The following is a 23411-nucleotide window of genomic DNA, read 5'->3' on the forward strand; positions in this document are numbered from 1 at the left end:
ATTAAAAGATTTAAGCAACATGAGAACTAAAAGATGCTTCATGTTAAGGGAAGGTTTGAGTTTAACTCTAGAAAGTAATTTCTTTGGCATCTTAAGAGATTTATCAGTGAAAGATCTAGGATAAGTCGACCCCGGTATACTACATCGTTCCAGTTCACTCTATTCCATGCACGCGTTTCACCCTCCTGCATCTTCAGGCCCCGATCACTCAAAATCTTTTTCACTCCATCTTTCCACCTCCAATTGGGTCTCCCAATTCTCCTCGTTCCCTCCACCTCTGACAAATATATCCTCTTGGTCAATCTTTCCTTATTCATTCTCTCCATGTGACCAAACCATTTCAAAACACCCTCTTCTGCTTTCTCAACCACACTCTTTTTATTACCTCTCATCTCTCTATCCCTTTCATTACTTACTCGATCAAACCACCTCACACCACATATTGTCCTCAAACATCTCATTTCCAGTACATCCACCTTCCTCCCTACTACTCTATCCATAGCCCACGCCTCGCAGCCATACAACATTGTTGGAACCACTACTCCTTCAAACATACCCATTTTTGCTCTCCAAGATAACGTTATCGACTTCCACACATTTTTCAACACTCCCAGAACTTTCGCCCCCTCCCCCACCCTATGATTCACTTCCGTTTCCATGGTTCCATCCGCTGCCAAATCCACTCCCAGATATCTAAAACACTTTACTTCCTCCAGATTTTCTCCATTCAAACTTTCCTCCCAATTGACGTGTCCCTCAACCCTACTGTACCTGATAACCTTGCTCTTATTCACATTTACTTTCAGCTTTCTTCTTTCACTCACTTTACGAAACTCAATCACCAGCTTCTGCAGTTTCTCACATGAATCAGCCACCAGCGCTGTATCATCAGCGAACAATAACTGACTCACTTCCCAAGCTCTCTCATCCACAACAGACTGCATACTTGCCCCTCTTTCCAAAACTCTTGCATTCACCTTTCTAACAACCCCATTCATTAACAAATTAAACAACCATGGAGACATCACACACCCTTGCCGCAAACCAACATTCAATGAGAACCAATCACTTTCCTCTCTTCCTTCTCGTACACATGCCTTACATCCTCGATAAAAACTTTTCACTGCTTCTAACAACTTGCCTCCCACACCATATAATCTTAATACCTTCCACAGAGCATCTCTATCAACTCTTATCATATGCCTTCTCCAGATCCATAAATGCTACATACAAATCCATTTGCTTTTCTAAGTATTTCTCACATACATTCTTCAAAGCAAACACCTGATCCATACATCCTCTGCCACTTCTGAAACCACACTGCTCTTTCCCAATCAGATGCTCTGTACATGCCTTCACCCTCTCAGTCAATACCCTCCCATATAATTTCCCAGGAATACTCAACAAACTTATTCCTCTGTAATTTGAGCACTCACTTTTATCCCCTTTGCCTTTGTACAATGGCACTATGCACGCATTCCGCCAATCCTCAGGCACCTTACCACGAGTCATACATACATTAAATAACCTTACCAACCAGTCAACAATACAGTCACCCCTTTTTTGATAAATTCCACTGCAATGCCATCCAAACCCGCTGCCTTGCCGGCTTTAATCTTCCGAAAAGCTTTTACTACCTCTTCTCTGTTTACCAAATCATTTTCCCTAACCCTCTCACTTTGCACACCACCTCGACCAAAACATCCTATATCTGCCACTCTATCATCAAACACATTCAACAAACCTTCAAAATACTCACTCCATCTCCTTCTCACATCACCACTACTTGTTATCACCTCCCCATTTGCCTCCTTCCAAAACATCTTTTTATTCTCCCTAAAATTCAATGATACTCTCTCACCCCAACTCTCATTTGCCCTCTTTTTCACCTCTTGCACCTTTCTCTTGACTTCCTGCCTCTTTCTTTTATACATGTATGTATATATATATATATATATATATATATATATATATATATATATATATATATATATATATATATATATATATATTAGCATTAATGAGATGGTCTTTCTTAGAGCATTCAGTTGCTTTGCCGTCTCAGCTATCATAAGAGCATCGCAGTTCACTATACTTGCAGATATTTTGTGTAAGCCGTAAAGTATAAGTTGTGGTGGAGACCGTTGTTGCCCCTACTTCTAAATGCATCGAGTTCAAAAGTGCTTTTTTAACCTAATAATTGTTCATGTATTATGTATTTGTTTCACTTTTTGTACACTGTCAGAGTTGTCTTAGAATTTGAATATTCCGAATGAACTTAAAGATTGGTATTTCCATACTTTCTCCTGTTGTATGTAACCCACCGAGACACTTTACATTATAGGTAACCCACCAAGACCCGGTACATTATAGGTAACCCACCAAGACACTTTACATTATAGGTAACCCACCAAGACACTTTACATTATTGGTAATCCACCAAGACACTTTATAGATAACCCACCAAGACCCGGTACATTATAAGTAACCCTTCAAGACCCGGTACATTATAGACAACCCACCAGAATACTGTAGGCAGTCCAACAAGACGCTAGTCAGCCCACTAAGACACCAGTCATCCCATATCAAGACACAAGTCAGCCCACCAAGACACTAGCCATCTCATCAAAACACTGTAGGCAGCCCACTGAGATGGTGTAGACGACTGGGCGTATTTTGTCACAATCTTGCCTATTTGTTACGATCGTACCCGTGTGTGTGTGTGTACATGTGTGCATGTTTGTACTTAAATGTGGCTTTTCTTTGTGTTGCAGGAGGGGGCGGATGTGACCACGGGCAGTTGGGTCGCCTGGGGAGCGGCGGCGGTGGCGGTGGCGGTAGCGGCAATGGTGGCAGTGGCAACAACAACAACACCAACAACAATAACAATAGTGGCGGCTCTCCCACGCACTACCACAACAACAACAACAACAACCAGCAGCAGCAGCAGTTTACTTTCCCTGCTCAGCCACACCAGGTAAACCCCCTCACCACATACCCCCTCTGGTGCTGACGTCATTCTTATTATCCACCGTTATGAAGTATGTTGTGTGTACGTCTTGATACACACACACACACACACACACACTTACACACACACACACACACACACACACACACACACACACATACACGGGCCTGCGTGGTGTAATGGTTAGTCTTACTGACCATAAGTCAGCACGGGCCAGCTCAGGGTCGGATTCACATGGGTTCGAATCTTGGGCGTAGCAGTTGGCCTACACACAACCCAGGTGTTCATCCTCACCTTGGGGCTCGTCGATGAATGGGTACCTGACCTAAGCTGATGTAAGTGTGTGTGTGTGTGTGTTACACAATGATAGAGACATGATACACATACAAGTGTAAGAGACGGGGCAACGCGAGTGTGAGAACTCCATTCCCGTAACACACACGCGCTCCCTTAGTAAGCGTCAGGCTTTACACTTGCAAAGCAGCGTTTTTACCTGAACATCCAACCTGTGCCGTCCTGAAGGTCACTCTTGTGATTCTTCCTCCTTAAAAATGCTACCCTGAAGGATGGAAGCACTTCCACAACCTAATCATTAGTGTCAACGCTGGCAGTGGCTCTCCCCACTGAATCGTCTTCCAGAACACGCCCAGCAGCCCCATAAGACCCGGACCTCCGCATGACAGCTATTCCACCGCCTTATCTTATCTTTCTTAATTTCGCCTCATTTGAAAACTGTCAGTCGTATCTTTCCAAAATTAGGCCTAACATTTTTTACTAGTTTTAACTTATCCATCAACACAGAACCGGCAGCCCAGCCTTATGCATCTTTCGCCTTACGTGAGGAATTTTCATTTTTTTTTTCTTTTTCCCTACTCTAAGCTTTTGCAAAGTATCACCTCACTTGATAACTGGTGTTCTCACCTTTACTAACTTTCGCCTTGCTACATCTAGAACTGGCAGTCTTTACTGGAGAACTGGCAATCCTACCTTTACTAACCTTCGCCGCACTGGAGAACTGGTAATCTTTATTAACTTTCTGTTTACGCGAGAACTGGCAGTCTTACCTTTATTAACCTTCGCTTCACTAGAGACCTGGTAATCATATCTTTACTAACCTTCGCTTCACTAGAGACCTGGTAATCATATCTTTACTAACCTTCGCTTCACTAGAGACCTTGTAATCATATCTTTACTAACCTTCGCTTCACTAGAGACCTGGTAATCATATCTTTACTAACCCTCGCTTCACTAGAGACCTGGTAATCATATCTTTACTAACCTTCGCTTCACTAGAGACCTGGTAATCATATCTTTACTAACCTTCGCTTCACTAGAGACCTGGTAATCATATCTTTACTAACCCTCGCTTCACTAGAGACCTGGTAATCATATCTTTACTAACCTTCGCTTCACTAGAGACCTGGTAATCATATCTTTACTAACCTTCGCTTCACTAGAGACCTGGTAATCATATCTTTACTAACCTTCGCTTCACTAGAGAACTGACTCTCCCACCTTTGCTTGCCATCTCATTAGACAACTGGCTTCCTTACCATTATTAACTTTTCTCGGGAGTTTCAGCCACTTCCCAGAAACCCAGCTTGTTGGTAAACGTATAGATTCCGTATTAAACTTTTGTTAAGTGTGAAATGTTCGGTAACGCTTAGTCCAAGAGAGGAAAACTGCCTTGGGCCAAGTTGTAGAGGGTAGGAAACATCCCCAAACCACTGGTAGGTTACATACATAAGGTAAATCGCCTCGTGGGTCCCCAATCTTGTCGCTCATCCCTTATATATTGTACCAGGGTTGCTTAACCACCCTAACCCTCCAAAAACTACTATATCTCACACTCGTTATACAAAAACTGGTTTATCTCTAATATATACAGATCGCTCGCTGTGAACCATAATTCCAGACTTTTGCTTATTGTAATACAATATTGTAATTATGTAATATTATCTTTTCAAATTAATTTCTTGTAGTCATCTTTTAGGTTATTTGTAAATTCGCCAGTGTGGGTTAGAGAGAGTAATTGTGTGGTTATGCTAATTTGTTTTTTTTATATTATGCTCAGCAACAAATGCCGCAGTTCGCCCACCTGATGTGTCCCAAGACATCCCCCGGATCACCCCACCATGTGCCACCCGACGGCACCTACACCTACCTCACCTACCAGCACCAGACGTCGCTCGAGGACCAGGGCATTGATGTCCAGGTAAGTCTACCTTAGCTGCTGTATCCCCCTGCTGCACTCCCTGGCCACACCATCCAGGGGCTGCTGCACTCCCTGGCCACACCATCCAGGGGCTGCTGCACTCCCTGGCCACACCATCCAGGGGCTGCTGCACTCCTTGACCACACCATCCAGGGGCTGCTACACTCCCTGACCACACCATCCAGGGGCTGCTGCACTCCCTGACCACACCATCCAGGGGCTGCCACACTCCCTGATCACACCATCTAGGGGCTGCTGCACTCCCTGGCCAGATCATCTAGGGGTTGCTGCACTCCCTGATCACACCATCAAGGGGCTGCTGCACTCCCTGACCACATCATCCAGGGGCTGCTGCAATCCCTGACCACACCATCCAGGGGCTGCTACACTCCCTGATCACACCATCTAGGGGCTGCTACACTCCCTGGCCAGATCATCTAGGGGCTGCTGCATTCCCTGACCACACCATCTAGGGGCTGCTGCACTGCCCTACCACACCATCCAGGGACTGCTGCACTCCCTGACCACACCATCCAGGGGCTGCTGCACTTCCTGACCACACCATCCAGGGGCTGCTGCACTGCCTTACCACATCATTTAGGGGCTGCTGCTCTCCCTGACCACACCATCCAGGGGCTGCTGCACTCCCTGACCACACCTTATAGGGGCTGCTGCACTCCTTGACCACACCATCCAGGGGCTGCTGCACTCCCTGACCACACCATCCAGGGGCTGCTGCACTCCCTGACCACACCATCCAGGGACTGCTGCACTCCCTGACCACACCATCCAGGGGGTGCTGCACTCCCAGACCACACCATCCAGGGGCTGCTGCACTCCCTGACCACACCATCCAGGGGCTGCTGCACTCCCTGACCACACCATCCAGGGACTGCTGCACTCCCTGACCACACCATCCAGGGGGTGCTGCACTCCCTGACCACACCATCCAGGGACTGCTGCACTCCCTGACCACACCATCCAAGGGCTGCTGCACTCCCAGACCACACCATCCAGGGGCTGCTGCACTCCCAGACCACACCATGTAGAGGCTGCTGCACTCCCTGATCACACCATCCAGGGGCTGCTGCACTCCCTGACCACACCATCCAAGGGCTGCTGCACTGCCTTACCACATCATTTAGGGGCTGCTACACTCCCTGATCACACCATCCAGGGGCTGCTGCATTCCCTGACCACACCATCCAGGGGCTGCTGCACTCTCTGACCACACCATCCAGGGGCTGCTGCACTCTCTGACCACACCATCCAGGGGCTGCTGCACTCCCAGACCACACCATGTAGAGGCTGCTGCACTCCCTGATCACACCATCCAGGGGATGCTGCACTCCCTGACCACACCATCCAGGGGCTGCTGCACTCCCTGACCACACCATCCAGGGGCTGCTGCACTCCCTGACCACACCATCCAGGGGCTGCTGCACTCCCTGACCACACCATCCAGGGGCTGCTGCACTCCCTGACCACACCATCCAGGGGCTGCTGCACTCCCTGACCACACCATCCAGGGGCTGCTGCACTCCCTGACCACACCATTCAGGGGCTGCTGCACTCCCTGACCACATCATCTAGGGGCTGCTGCACTCTCTGACCACACCATCCAGGGGCTGCTGCACTGCTTTATCACATCATTTAAGGGCTGCTACACTCCCTGACCACACCATCCAGGGGATGCTGCACTCCCTGACCACACCATCCAGGGGTTGCTGCTTTCCCTGCCCACACCATCCAGGGACTGCTGCACTCTCTGACCACACCATCCAGGGGCTGCTGCACTGCTTTATCACATCATTTAAGGGCTGCTACACTCCCTGACCACACCATCTAGGGGCTGCTGCACTCTCTGACCACACCATTCAGGGGCTGCTGCACTCCCTAACCACACCATCCAGGTCTGCTGCGCTCCTACATCACAAACATCTCTCTTCTTGGGCAGTGGCGCCACCTGTCGTGATTTCACTGGAGACTTAGCGATTATGATGTCATAGAGCCTTAGTACCTCATTTTACGTTATAACGAGATCATGTGTTGTGACGTGAGGTAACGTATGATCAACCCCTTGTCACGTCAAAGGAGGCCATCGTGTGTTATGATACCTCAGAGAGTTATAGAATCATTTGAGGGATGATGATAATTGTTGGCAGGATGATTGTTACCATGTGGAATTATTTGCCCATTAGAATAGTTAAAGGCAAAACTTAAGATTAAACTTGATAGACATTTCGCTTCACGTCCAAGACCTGCATTATTTGCGCCTCCTTAGTCACACAGACAATTGTATCGTCTGTATAGCTTTTGAGTTTCACCTCGCTGATCTGACACACACACTGCCTTGATAGAAAGTACCCAGTGGTCTGCTGCCATTTGAATTCTTTGTATTCTATAGTATTGTCGATAGCTTTAGTTATGAGCTGTGATTGTCAGACGTATTCATCAGTATTAAGCAGTTAGTGTTGTAATATTACTGGGTCTGGTCACCTATGGAGAAGTTTACCAGCCATGTGGATTATGGCATTCTTGCTTTCTCTGTTGCTACAGGAGAGTTTGAGATGAATCACCAAGTCAGATGTTATCAGGAGACTACCGGGTGTTAGCATGTCAGGTGCAGTAACGCGAAAGGAGGGAGGGAGGAGGATGGGGTTTGTGAGTTGTTACAACCCTTTTGATGGAACTAAATCCAACAGTTCTTTTGGTGTCAGGATGGGTAGTGTATTGGTAGGAATCATTTCATATCGTAATCTCGTGTGGCTATATCATTTGAGCCGATGACGTATGAGGAGGAGGAGACGTTACTAGGAATCATTACGTCTGTGGATGTCGCGTCGCTGATACGTCAGTCATGACATCATGCGTTAAGTAATCAGGGAACATTCCCCTCTTAAGTAGGGTAAATTTGGTCATGACCTCAGCTGTTGGCTGGCGAGTGTGATCGTACTTCAACAGCGGCAGAATGTATTATGAAAGGCTGCCATTGGGTCATATCCTGAGGGAATGTAGCCAAGTGGCCGCAGAAGGAGTCAGCTGGCTTTGTCACGGGTGAAATTGGACTGTTTTCCTTTTGGGTCTGGTATGAAAGGTGTCGGTGCCGGACAAATGAGAATGTGGCTGTGTCATTGGCCGACCATTGTGTCTTTTTTTCTCGACACTGTTAACAATAATCAGAATCCAGTACTCAGAAAAATGGCCCATTCTCATACAAACTTACCAACAGCTTATTTACCAACTCGAAAAGAAATGGCCGACAAGGGTCCTATCTTTGATATGTGGGGGATACCTCATCACCCCCGCTCACAGTCTTATCGCCTCCTGGACTTTTGTTTGACGATCGGCTACTGTTGCTTCTAGGTGGTGGTGGTGGATGGTGAGAGAGAGCAGGGCCTCCACCATGACGTGGGGTGGTGGTGAGTTGGGGTAAGTGGTCCTTGTTGTGATGGCAAGGAGCCGAACACCATAGCCGTGAGTCACCACTGTTGTTCTTCTCGTACGCTTTTCTTGCGAGTACGTGGTTGTTTTTGGTAGTGGTCAGCACAACCAAGTTTTGATGGTGGTTTTCCACGTGCTGATGGTGTGGTTGGGGAGTGGTTGAAACATCTTTGTGATTCTTAGGTGTTCTTTGGTCACGGTTGACCACATTTTGATGGGTTGAGTAGTGGTTTAACACATCTATGCGATGTTTAGGTGTTATGACAGTGGTTTAACACATCCTTTGCGATGGTTAAGTGTTATGGTAGTGGTTTGACACATCCTTTGCGATGGTTAAGTGTTATGGTAGTGGTTTAACACATCCTTTGTGATGTTTAGGTGTTATGGTAGTGGTTTAACACATCTTTGCTATGGTTAGGTGTTATGGTGGTGGTTTAACACATCTTAATGTGATTGGTTAGGGGTTTTTCACACCTTTATAACGGTTGGGTGTTATGGTAATGGATTACCACATCTTAATGTGATTAGGTGGGGGTCTAGCACATCGTTTTGGTAATGTGGTGCATGGGTAGTGCTTAACCACGACATGATGATGTAACTGGGTTGTGGTTTAACACATCTTTGTGATGGTTGGGTGTTTTCATAGTGGTGGGTGTTTTCATAGTGGTTTAGCTCTTCTTAATCTTGTCCGGATGTTTTGGTGGTAATTTAGCACATCTTAGTGTTGTGTTTGGGTAAATTAAGCACATCTCCTTGATAGGTTACGGTGTTTTTAGCACATTTCAGTGGTGTTATGGTGTTTTTAAGCACATTTCAGTGATGTGTTATGGTGTTTTTAAGCACATTTCAGTGGTGTGTTATGGTGTTTTTAGCACATTTCAGTAGTGTTATGGTTTTTTTAAGCACATTTCAGTGGTGTGTTATGGTGTTTTTAAGCACATTTCAGTGATGTGTTATGGTGTTTTTAGCACATTTCAGTGGTGTTATGGTGTTTTTAAGCACATTTCAGTGGTATGTTATGGTGTTTTTAAGCGCATTTCAGTGATGTGTTATGGTGTTTTTAGCACATTTAATTGTTGTGTTATGGTATGTTTACCACATTTCGGTGATTTGTTCGGGTGTCTTTAGCACATCTTTCTGATGTGTTTGGGTTTTGCAGTGGTAGGTTTAGCATATTTTTCAATGCTTGGGTGTTTTGGAAGTGGGTTATCACATGTTGTATTTGCTTAAGAATTACCATCATGACGTAGGGCGGCCGCACAGTTTTGTGATTTGTTGATTTTGATGAATTACAGTGTTTTGTATATGTTGTTGTGGTAGGTGTAGCTATAGTGGGCAGCACATATGTGGTTACGTTGGATTACTGCCGTGCCTGTGGAAGGCATATTCATGATGGGGGCAGAATTACTGTAGACCTCTGTAGCTTAGGCTAGTAGCTAGTATATATATATATATATATATATATATATATATATATATATATATATATATATATATATATATATATAACTGGAGGAAGTAAAGTGTTTTAGATATCTGGGAGTGGATCTGGCAGCGGATGGAACCATGCGAGGTAGCGCAAGAAAACAGACGAAAGAAATGGCCTAACCCACCCCCATACACATGTATATACATACGTCCACACACGCAAATATACATACCTACACAGCTTTCCATGGTTTACCCCAGACGCTTCACATGCCCTGATTCAATCCACTGACAGCACGTCAACCCCGGTATACCACATCGATCCAATTCACTCTTTTCCTTGCCCTCCTTTCACCCTCCTGCATGTTCAGGCCCCGATCACACAAAATCTTTTTCACTCCATCTTTCCACCTCCAATTTGGTCTCCCACTTCTCCTCGTTCCCTCCACCTCCGACACATATATCCTCTTGGTCAATCTTGCCTCACTCATTCTCTCCATGTGCCCAAACCATTTCAAAACACCCTCTTCTGCTCTCTCAACCACGCTCTTTTTATTTCCACACATCTCTCTTACCCTTACGTTACTTACTCGATCAAACCACCTCACACCACACATTGTCCTCAAACATCTCATTTCCAGCACATCCATCCTCCTGCGCACAACTCTATCCATAGCCCACGCCTCGCAACCATACAACATTGTTGGAACCACTATTCCTTCAAACATACCCATTTTTGCTTTCCGAGACAATGTTCTCGACTTCCACACATTCTTCAATGCCCCCAGAATTTTCGCCCCCTTCCCCACCCTATGATTCACCTCCGCTTCCATGGTTCCATCCGCTGCCAAATCCACTCCCAGATATCTAAAACACTTCACTTCCTCCAGTTTTTCTCCATTCAAACTTACATCCCAATTGACTTGACCCTCAACCCTACGGTACCTAATAACCTTGCTCTTATTCACATTTGCTCTCAACTTTCTCCTTTCACACACTTTACCTGGGGATAGGGGAGAAATAATACTTCCCACGCATTCCTCACCTGCCGTAGAAGGCGACTAAAGGGGACGGGAGCGGGGGGATAGAAACACTCCTCCTTGTATTTTAACTTTCTAAAAGGGGAAACAGAAGAAGGAGTCACGCGGAGAGTGCTCATCCTCCTCGAAGGCTCAGATTGGGGTGTCTAAATGTGTTTGGATGTAACCAAGATGAGAAAAAAGGAGAGATAGGTAGTATGATTGAGGAAAGGAACCTAGATGTTTTGGATCTGAGTGAAACGAAGCTCAAGGGTAAAGGGGAAGAGTGGTTTGGGAATGTCTTGGGAGTAAAGTTAGGGGTTAGTGAGAGGACAAGAGCAAGGGAAGGAGTAGCACTACTTCTGAAACAGGAGTGGTGGGAGTATGTGATAGAGTGTAAGAAAGTAAACTCTAGATTGATATGGGTAAAACTAAAAGTCCATGGAGAGAGATGGGTGATTATTGGTGCATATGCACCTGGACATGAGAAGAAAGATCATGAGAGGCAAGTGTTTTGGGAGCAGCTGAATGAGTGTGTTAGTGGTTTTGATGCACGAGACCGGGTTATAGTGTTGGGTGATTTGAATGCAAAGGTGAGTAATGTGGCAGTTGAGGGAATAATTGGTATACATGGGGTGATCAGTGTTGTAAATGGAAATGGTGAAGAGCTTGTAGGTTTATGTGCTGAAAAAGGACTGGTGATTGGGAATACCTGGTTTAAAAAGACAGATATACATAAGTATACGTATGTAAGTAGGAGAGATGGCCAGAGAGCGTCATTAGATTACGTGTTAATTGATAGGCGCGCGAAAGAGAGAATTTTGGATGTTAATGTGCTGAGAGGTGCAACTGGAGGGATGTCTGATCATTATCTTGTGAAGGCGAAGGTGAAGATTTGTAGAGGTTTTCAGAAAAGAAGAGAGAATGTTGGGGTGAAGAGAGTGGTGAGAGTAAGTGAGCTTGGGAAGGTGACTTGTGTGAGGAAGTACCAGGAGAGACTGAATACAGAATGGAAAAAGGTGAGAACAAAGGAGGTAAGGGGAGTGGGGGAGGAATGGGATGTATTTAGGGAAGCAGTGATGGCTTGCGCAAAAGATGCTTCTGGCATGAGAAGCGTGGGAGGTGGGTTGATTAGAAAGTGTAGTGAGTGGTGGGATGAAGAAGTAAGATTATTAGTGAAAGAGAAGAGAGAGGCATTTGGACGATTTTTGCAGGGAAATAATGCAAATGAATGGGAGATGTATAAAAGAAAGAGGTAGGAGGTTAAGAGAAAGGTGCAAGAGGTGAAAAAGAGGGCAAATGAGAGTTGGGGTGAGAGAGTATCATTAAATTTCGGGGAGAATAAAAAGATGTTTTGGAAGGAGGTAAATAAAGTGCATAAGACGGGAACAAATGGGAACTTCAGTGAAGGGGGCTAATGGCGAGGTGATAACAAGTAGTGGTGATGTGAGAAGGAGATGGAGTGAGTATTTTAAAGGTTTGTTGAATGTGTTTGATGATAGAGTGGCAGATATAGGGTGTTTTGGTCGAGGTGGTGTGCAAAGTGAGAGGGTTAGGGAGAATGATTTGGTAAAGCCGGCAAAGCAGCGGGTTTATATGGTATTGCAGTGGAATCTATTAAAAAAGCGGGTGGCTGTATTGTTGACTGGTTGGTAAGGTTATTTAATGTATGTATGATTCATGGTGAGGTGCCTGAGGATTGGCGGAATGCTTGCATAGTGCCAATGCACAAAGGCAAAGGGGATAAAGGTGAGTGCTCAAATTACGGAGGTATAAGTTTGTTGAGTATTCCTGGGAAATTATATGGGAGGGTATTGATTGAGAGGGTGAATGCATGTACAGAGCATCTGATTGGGGAAGAGCAGTGTGGTTTCAGAAGTGGCAGAGGATGTGTGGATCAGGTGTTTGCTTTGAAGAATGTATGTGAGAAATACTTAGAAAAGCAAAGGGATTTGTATGTAGCATTTATGGATCTGGAGAAGGCATATGATAGAGTTGATAGAGATGCTCTGTGGAAGGTATTAAGAATATATGGTGTAGGAGGCAAGTTGTTAGACGCAGTGAAAAGTTTTTATCGAGGACGTAAGGCATGTGTACGTGTCGGAAGAGAGGAAAGTGATTGGTTCTCAGTGAATGTAGTTTTGCGGCAAGGGTGTGTGATGTCTCCATGGTTGTTTAATTTGTTTATGGATGGGGTTGTTAGGGAGGTGAATGCAAGAGTTTTGGAAAGAGGGGCAAGTATGCAGTCTGTTGTGGATGAGAGAGCTTGGGAAGTGAGTCAGTTGTTGTTCGCTTATGATACAGCGCTGGTGGCTGATTCATGTGAGAAACTGCAGAAGCTGGTGACTGAGTTTGGTAAAGTGTGTGAAAGAAGAAAGTTAAGAGTAAATGTGAGTAAGAGCAAGTTTATTAGGTACAGTAGGGTTGAGGGTCAAGTCAGTTGGACGGTAAGTTTGAATGGAGAAAAACTGGAGGAAGTAAAGTGTTTTAGATATCTGGGAGTGGATCTGGCAGCGGATGGAACCATGAAAGCGGAAGTGAATCATAGGGTGGGGGAGGGGGCGAAAATTCTGGAAGCCTTGAAGAATGTTTGGAAGTCGATAACATTATCTTGGAAAGCAAAAGTGGGTATGTTTGAAGGAATAGTGGTTCCAACAATGTTGTATGGTTGCGACGCGTGGTCTATGGATAGAGTTGTGCGCAGGAGGGTGGATATACTGGAAATGAGATGTTTGAGGACAATGTGTAGTGTGAGTTGGTTTGATCGAGTAAGTAATGTAAGGGTGAGAGAGATGTGTGGAAATAAAAAGAGCGTGGTTGAGAGAGCAGAAGAGGGTGTTTTGAAATGGTTTGGGCACATGGAGAGAATGAGTGAGGAAAGATTGACCAAGAGGATATATGTGTCGGAGGTGGAGGGAACGAGGAGAAGTGGAAGACCAAATTGGAGGTGGAAAGATGGAGTGAAAAAGATTTTGAGTGATCGGGGCCTGAACATGCAGGAGGGTGAAAGGCGGGCAAGGAATAGGGTGAATTGGATGGATGTGGTATACCGGGGTTGACGTGCTGTCAGTGGATTGAATCAGGGCATGTGAAGCGTCTGGGGTAAACCATGGAAAGTTGTGTGGGGCCTGGATGTGGAAAGGGAGCTGTGGTTTCGGGCATTATTGCATGACAGCTAGAGACTGAGTGTGAACGAATGGGGCCTTTGTCGTCTTTTCCTAGCGCTACCTCGCACACATGAGGGGGAAGGGGGATGGTATTCCATGTGTGGCGAGGTGGCGATGGGAATAAATAAAGGCAGACAGTACTGATTATGTACATGTGTATATATGTATATGTCTTTGTGTATATATATATATATATATATATATATATATATATATATATATATATATATATATATATATATATATATATATATACATTGAGATGTATAGGTATGTATATTTACGTGTGTGGACGTATATGTATATACATGTGTATGTGGGTGGGTTGGGCCATTCTTTCGTCTGTTTCCTTGCGCTACCTCGCTAACGCGGGAGACAGCGACAAAGCAAAATTATATATATGTATATATATATATATATATATATATATATATATATATATATATATTTTTTTTTTTTTTTTTTTTTTTTTTTATACTTTGTCGCTGTCTCCCGCGTTTGCGAGGTAGCGCAAGGAAACAGACGAAAGAAATGGCCCCACCCCCCCCCCCCCCCCATACACATGTACATACACACGTCCAGACACGCAAATATACATACCTACACAGCTTTCCATGGTTTACCCCAGACGCTTCACATGCCTTGCTTCAATCCACTGACAGCACGTCAACCCCTGTATACCACATGACTCCAATTCACTCTATTTCTTGCCCTCCTTTCACCCTCATGCATGTTCAGGCCCCGATCACACAAAATCTTTTTCACTCCATCTTTCCACCTCCAATTTGGTCTCCCTCTTCTCCTCGTTCCCTCCACCTCCGACACATATATCCTCTTGGTCAATCTCTCCTCACTCATTCTCTCCATGTGCCCAAACCATTTCAAAACACCCTCTTCTGCTCTCTCGACCACGCTCTTTTTATTTCCACACATCTCTCTTACCCTTACGTTACTTACTCGATCAAACCACCTCACACCACACATTGTCCTCAAACATCTCATTTCCAGCACATCCATCCTCCTGCGCACATCTCTATCCATAGCCCACGCCTCGCAACCATACAGCATTGTTGGAACCACTATTCCCTCAAACATACCCATTTTTGCTTTCCGAGATAATGTTCTCGACTTCCACACATTTTTCAAGGCTCCCAAAATTTTCGCCCCCTCCCCCACCCTATGATCCACTTCCGCTTCCATGGTTCCATCCGCTGACAGATCCACTCCCAGATATCTAAAACACTTCACTTCCTCCAGTTTTTCTCCATTCAAACTCACCTCCCAATTGACTTGACCCTCACCCCTACTGTACCTAATAACCTTGCTCTTATTCACATTTACTCTCAACTTTCTTCTTCCACACACTTTACCAAACTCAGTCACCAGCTTCTGCAGTTTCTCACATGAATCAGCCACCAGCGCTGTATCATCAGCGAACAACAATTGACTCACTTCCCAAGCTCTCTCATCCCCAACAGACTTCATACTTGCCCCTCTTTCCAGGACTCTTGCATTCACCTCCTTTACAACCCCATCCATAAACAAATTAAACAACCATGGAGACATCACACACCCCTGCCGCAAACCTACATTCACTGAGAACCAATCACTTTCCTCTCTTCCTACACGTACACATGCCTTACATCCTCGATAAAAACTTTTCACTGCTTCTAACAACTTGCCTCCCACACCATATATTCTTAATACCTTCCACAGAGCATCTCTATCAACTCTATCATATGCCTTCTCCAGATCCATAAATGCTACATACAAATCCATTTGCTTTTCTAAGTATATATATATATATATATATATATATATATATATATATATATATATATATATATATATAGCGTTAATGAGTTGGACATTGACTAGGGCATTCGGTTGCCCATATCGTCGCAGGTAACATAAAAAAACGATTGATATTGTTATGTTAAATGACATATGGTAAATAGTTCAGTGGTAGCTGGAGGCACCTCCATGTGAAGCACTACACTTTGGCGTAATGAATCAAGATTATTTTTATTTTTCTCTGGTGGGAACCACAGACATGAAATAATAGCATGCAAGAATAGTCTTTACGTCTGGGTTAAATATTGTGTTGCCTACAGTCCCCGGGAAGATCGAGCCCTGGATCTGGGAGCGGGTCCTCCACTACGGGATCGACGGCATCGTCTGGCGGCTGCCGTAACTCTACCACCTCTCTGGACTCCGGCCGAGCCTCCACCACAACCCAGTCGCATCAGCACAGGTCAGTAGCTATTCCACCGTAACTACTAATTCGCATATGTTACTGCTCCTCTCCCATCACCAGGGAGCAACTTCTAACTTAGATTTCTTGCTTTTTCTATGATTTCCGAGACAGCACTGGCAACATTGCCCGTATGAAAGCCATCTCATTTCTCTGTTTTTTCTTTGAGTTTTGCAAGATCGTCTCCGCATCATGAAATTCGTGGATGGGAATTAAAATCTCAGGGTGATAGTCTGTGGTGTGGCGTGCGGATGAGGTTTGGTAACCATGTGTTGTATTCTGTCAACAGGCTGAGCGGCCAAAGCTACGATAGCGGTTCCATCCTGCGCCACAGCTACCACTCGTCCAGCTCCAGCCTCGGCTCCATGGAACACGATGCTGCCATCCATGTCAACGTGCCAGAGCTTCTTAACAACGGCGTCAGGGTAAGATAGTCTTCAGCGTTATTTCGTGTGTTTCTCGGTCGAATATTTAAGAGATACAGCCTAGGTGACACTCTGTGTCGTCTCACTAATGTGTCATCTAACCAGGTATGAAGAACTTGAATGTCGAAAGGTTAAATAATGTGTTGCTTCCTGTACTACCAGGCACCACTGTATGTGAGAGCAACTCCAGCCTCAGGGTACAGTCTCCAGTACGTCAGTAAATTGAGACGGTATCATAGGACCTTTACGGTCAAAGTTTGCAGTGACCATGGGTTCAGGGATTGACTGTTGTTTGCCAGGGATACCAGCACAAATCAGTCTGCTGTGCTGCTATCTGTCGAAATTCTTTTCGAACGGTAACTACTACAAGTTTTGTGTTGAGTAGCATTAATACGTAATGCTACAGTGTCCAGGTGTATGTTCTGTAATATTTCACAGTTTACTATGGGCAGAAAACAATTGCTCTCCTAGTTTTTTTTTTTTTAATTCATATATACCGCAAATATGTAGATTTTTTGTAATCATTCATATTACATCCAGCTGTAAGCGGGTGACGATTTTTGCCCCGGCTATGTGAACATCTGTTAGTCAGTGTTCTGGTGAGCCGGGGTCCTCAGCCGGTGTCACCTCTTCTGACCCAGGTTTCTCGGACCCACAACTCGTTTTAAAACCATCCACATCATCTTAGATTTATGCTGAAGGTTAAAGATGTCCACTGAAGAGCCCAAACACCGATGCTGTTATTTTCTCAACGTGCATGACTAATATAAGGATGAAGCAACGTGCACCGCAAACGATAGTCGTCCAAGACTTTGTGACATGATTTTGAACTAGGCAGAGGGCAAGAGGCTCAAATAAGTACTGCTGTGTAGGATTATGAGTCTTAAGACTGATGAAGTTAAGGTCTTTCATGAGGACTACTGGAATCATGGGTTAGACCGGTGTCGCCAGATTGTCACGTTTCATCAGGTGAGAGCAGAGGACGCATCGAGACTGGTTCTCACTAGCATGACACGCTTGCAGCTCCCTCTACAGTCAGATTATGAAGACCTTGTGGTCGACTCCGTTCAGTAACTGTACACGAAACATTCATTTTGCTGCACTTACTCCCTTTTCTTAGGAACTTCGATAACATCTGAATACATGGATACATTGAATTATTTTTCATCGATATTTACTGTGAATAAAACATCATATGGATGTTTTTCCTTCCGTGTTTTACTCGGAGACCATTAGTGATACGGTTTGTAGCATCGGTGCCCCGTCCCAGGAGGAGAGGGAGGTGGGTTGTGAGGACAGGGGAACGAACGCATGTAGGCGTCGTGTGTCTACCCTCAAGTGGGCAGCATCGCTTAAGTGGCCTTTTGATACAGCACCGCGCTTATTATAGCTATTGCTCAGCCTTCTGGACCTTGGAGGTAGGGCACGAGGTTAGGTGGTTGGAAGGGACGCTGGGGCTGTGGGAGAGGTTGGGGGGTGGGGGTGTATATGTTGTGTATCCATTGAATATAAAAAAATAAACCCAGCAAGCCAAGGTATTTTTACACAACTGGAACACAAGCCAGTGTAATCAGTATGGAATTTTACCTCAAACGTTGTTTACTCCTGTTGAATAATAGCAGCCACAAAACAGAGTAAACAAACCAAATTAAGCTCTCGGGTAGATGTGGCTCGTGCTTGCGGCCTCATAGGCGACGGTTTGTTACGCTGGCGGCTCCGTGCGAAGGTAACATTATACACAGCTGTGATTGTGGCCCCTCGTGGCGGCCGCTCCAAATGTCGGCTGAGGTAGAGTGCCACACTGCTTATTTGTGTCACGGTTTAAAGAAATAGTTGTTGAAGTACCTCCTACTTCTGCCCTTTCTTAAACAACTTAGCTGCGTATGAGCTCACGTGATGCATTTTGTTCCATGTTCAGGTTACAGGAAACTTTATTTTGTGTGAAATATATGATAGTGAAACTAGCAGGCATTAGTATATCGAGCAGTGGACATTGGAGTTAGACGTAGAAAAGGAGTTGAGGGGTTGGGGGGCATGTCCATGTCCAGGTGGAGAAGCGACCTGGCTGCCAGACACTTTTGGTAACCTGTGTTAATGGATTACAGTTTAAAGCGACTTCATACTTTTGTTTATAGGGTATAGACTGTTGTGGGTATTATGAACCTTTCTTAGAACAGTGTGGTCATAGGTTCTTGAGTGTTCCGTAGTGGTTTACAGCGGGTGGAAATGTGTTGCGGTGTAGATGTGAAAAAGGATTCGTCAGGGTGGGACAGAGTTCCATTGTTTACCCTGGAGAGAAGTGGGGAAAGCTTAGGGTTTAGGTAATGGCTTGTGTGAAATACGGTTGAGGACGATGTATGAACTGTGGTTAGAATGGAGTGCATTACGTGCAGATTCAGTGGCGTGTGTCGCGTAGGAATGGAAGTTTGTGTTAGGTCTAGGCCTCTAGATAACTTTATGGTTATTGATAATTATTATATCGATTTTATGTGATTTGAAGTAATATAATCCTGAGTACTTTTAAGAGACATGGGAACTTGTAGAAAAGGAAATAGCATGAAGTCAAGAGAACGATGCAGAGGTTGAAAAGGAGAGCAAACGAGAGTTGGAGTAAGAGAGTTCCTGCAAACTGTTGGGAGGATAAGAAAACATTTTTGAATGAGATGAATAGTGTGAGGAGAACAAGAGAACAATTATGGGAGCATCAGTGATAGGAACAGATGGGAAAGTGCTAACAACAAGAAAGAGTTGAAGAGAAGATGGAATAGCTTAAAGGACTGTTGAATGTGTTTAATGATAGGGTTGTTTGCTGATGGCACGGCTCTAGTGGTAGCCTCAGCGGAGAAATTACAGAAACTGGTGTCAGAGTTGGAAGAATGCGTGAAAGGAAAAAATTGAATTTATGTGAATAAAAATAAAGTTTAGCTGGGGGAGAAAGACAGTTTGGTTGGAGTGTAAATTTGAATGGATAGAACTCTGAGAAGGTGTTATAGATACCTTGGAGTGAACATGGCAGTGGATGGAACCATGGAACTGAAGAAAGCCTTACGGTGGGTAAGGGAGCAAAGGTCCTGGGTGCGTTGAAGAGTGTGTAGAAAGAGAGGTTGCTGTGTGTGGGGGCAAAGATGTGTATGTTAGATGGTATAAAAGACTCAGTGTATGCAAGGCATGGGCTCTAGGTGAAAATTATAGGTGAGTGTGGATGTGTTAGAAGGAAATGCTTGAGGACAATATTTGGTGTTAGAAGGGTTGATCGAGAGTAAGAAATGATTGATGTGGGAAGGAAGGTGTGTATGTTCGTGAGCTGAAGAGGTTGTCATGAAATGGTTTGGACATAGGGAGCAAAGAGTGAAGAAATAGGGTATATGTGTCAAGAGTAGAGAGAACAAGGAGAATGGGGAGATCAGGGATGGGTAAGAAGGTTGGAGTGAAAGATGCTTTGAGTGATATAAGTCTATAAGTTGCACTAATGCTGATATGTCATTGCTAACAAACTAAGTGAAAATAACACTGCCTTATAAGAAAGTAGGGACTGTTAGCAGAAATATATTGACAAGTAATACTCACTTTTGTGAAGCTGGCACCGGAAGTATTAAGATACAAACTGATAACTACTGCAGTGGTGGAAATACCATGTGGTGAGAAAGTATGACACTTGACACTTCAGTAAGGCTGGTCATGTATATAGTTAAGTGTTTAGGTTATGGCTCTTTTGCTTGCTTCATGGGAAGCCCTTTTGTGGTTTCCCATGGACACAAGGAATGAATGTGCCTGAGGGGGATAATTACCTATAGTTAACTTAGTGGGAGTTAACCAGCTAAATATTAGTTGACCTACCATTACCAACTCAAAAGTAAGATAACAATTGCATAATTTATTGGTGTTTTGGGTATTGTTTAAGTAAAGGTATGAATAGTGTGACTGGTATATTCATGTGTGGTATATTCATGTATTTCTTGCTTACATTTACAAAGAATATCTCGGTTATGCTTTTTGTTTGTTTTCTTATGGAACCATAACCACCTCATAATTTATTTCTATAGTAAATTCGACCAATGCCAAAGAAATTCAGTAAGACTGTACAGTTGATTAGATGGAATGACTTGAAATTTACCCAGTTTGATATTTACATTAACACATGCATTGAAATTAATATAATGGAATGCTGTCCTTCTTCATGCAGGTAGACAAAATGACAAGGATCTGACTTCCATCACAGGCCTTAATAGCCGTTTCCCCTTTAAAGATGAGAACAACAGTATAATTGCAGAGCATAGAATGCAGTGTTTTATGCCTTCCCTTATAGTGAGATGTCAATTACTGAGTAAAAGGCTTTGACCTTAAAATAGGTAGGTGTCGTTGGTAGGCAACCAGTGACCAGGGAGGTATATTACTAGCAATACCCGCTTGTGTATTGGGAGGGTTAGTGACATCTGCATAGTGAGTAAGCACTTTAGTGGTTGTCAAGTTGCACTCCTGACCCAGATAGCTGTCTTTTCTCTCTGCCTCACGAACATGTGGACTACTTGCATTTGTCTACAAACATGCTATCTCTCCTTGTCATATGTAACATTTGACAACCCTTAACTCACCCAGCTCATTCTTCGCAGCTCTAGATTTTCCTGCGATGAACACTATGCATTAGCCTTGCGTTTTGGCAGAATTATAGGAACAGTAGATAGAAGTAGTAGGTAGGGACATTTTCGGCAGTAATACTAGGTAGAAGTAGTAGATAGGAAGGAGCATTAGATTGTAGTAGTCACCACGAACATTAGTTTAGGAGAATCTGCAAACACTGCTCCTGAGTTGCCCTCTGCCAGGGGCCTGTTAAGAGTAAGGTACTAAAGGCTAAGAGGCGGCACTGGAGTTCTTTAGCTTCGCAACTCTAGATTTTCCTACAATGAACACTATACGCTAGCCCTGCGTTTCGGAAAAATTGTAGGAGCAGTAGAAAGAAGTAGTAGATAGGGACATTTTAGGCAGTAACGTTAGGTAGAAGTAGTAGGTAGGAGCATTAGATGGTAGTAACTACGAACATTAGTTTAGGAGAATCTGCAAACACAGCTCCATGGTTTACCCCAGACGCTTCACATGCCCCGATTCAATCCTTTGACAGCACGTCGACCCCGGTATACCACATCATTCCAATTCACTCTATTCCTTGCATGCCTTTCACCCTCCTGCATGTTCAGGCCCCGATCACTCAAAATCTTTTTCACTCCATCTTTCCACCTCCAATTCGGCCTCCCACTTCTCCTCGTTCCCTCCACCTCTGACACATATATCCTCTTGGTCAATCTTTCCTCACTCATTCTCTCCATGTGACCAAACCATTTCAAAACACCCTTTTCTGCTCTCTCAACCACACTTTTTATTTCCACACATCTCTCTTACCCTTACATTACTTACTCGATCAAACCACCTCACACCACATATTGTCCTCAAACATCTCATTTCCAGCACATCCACCCTTCTCCGCACAACTCTATCCATAGCCCACCCCTCGCAACCGTACAACATTGTTGGAACCACCATTCCTTCAAACACACCCATTTTTGCTTTCCGAGATAATGTTCTCGACTTCCAAACATTCTTCAAGGCTCCCAGAATTTTCGTCCCCTCCCCCACCCTATGATTCACTTCCGCTTCCATGGTTCCATCCGCTGCCAGATCCACTCCCAGATATCTAAAACACTTTACTTCCTCCAGTTTTTCTCCATTCAAACTTACCTCCCAATTGACTTGACCCTCAACCCTACTGTACCTAATAACCTTGCTCTTATTCACATTTACTCTTAACTTTCTTCTTTCACACACTTTACCAAACTCAGTCACCAGCTTCTGCAGTTCCTCACTTGAATCAGCCACCAGCGCTGTATCATCAGCGAACAACAACTGACTCACTTCCTAAGATCTCTCATCCACAACAGACTGCATACTTGCCCCTCTTTCCAAAACTCTTGCATTCACCTCCCTAACAACCCCATCCATAAACAAAGTAAACAGCCATGGAGACATCACATACCCCTGCCGCAGATCTACATTCACTGAGAGCCAATCACTTTCCTCTCTTCCTACACGTACACATGCCTTACATCCTCGATAAAAACCTTTCACTGCTTCTAACAACTTACCTCCCACACCATATATTCTTAATACCTTCCACAGAGCATCTCTATCAACTCTATCATATGCCTTCTCCAGATCCATATATGCTACATACAAATCCATTTGCTTTTCTAAGTATTTCTCACATACATTCTTCAAAGCAAACACCTGATCCACACATCCTCTACCACGTCTGAAACCACACTGCTCTTCCCCAATCTGATGCTCTGTACATGCCTTCACCCTCTCAATCAATACCCTCCCATATAATTTACCTAGAATACTCAACAAACTTATACCACTGTAATTTGAGCACTCACTCTTATCCCCTTTGCCTTTGTACAATGGCACTATGCAAGCTTTCTGCCAATCCTCTGGCA

At 44.4% G+C, this 23411-nt stretch overlaps 1 protein-coding gene across 6 annotated transcripts in view; it reads left to right on the forward strand.

The window, feature by feature from the left end:
* Positions 1-23411, forward strand: part of LOC139758841 (uncharacterized) — a 557798-nt gene that overhangs the window by 470312 nt on the left and 64075 nt on the right. For all 6 annotated transcript variants that reach the window (XM_071680695.1, XM_071680691.1, XM_071680693.1 and 3 more), the window contains 4 exons: positions 2775-2977; positions 5046-5186; positions 16359-16498; positions 16788-16923. In XM_071680695.1, coding sequence (XP_071536796.1) covers positions 2775-2977; positions 5046-5186; positions 16359-16498; positions 16788-16923 — 620 coding nt within the window. The remainder of the gene's footprint in view (positions 1-2774; positions 2978-5045; positions 5187-16358; positions 16499-16787; positions 16924-23411) is intronic.

This window comes from Panulirus ornatus, chromosome 31, assembly GCF_036320965.1.
Source record: "Panulirus ornatus isolate Po-2019 chromosome 31, ASM3632096v1, whole genome shotgun sequence".
Taxonomy (NCBI): Eukaryota; Metazoa; Arthropoda; class Malacostraca; order Decapoda; family Palinuridae; genus Panulirus; species Panulirus ornatus.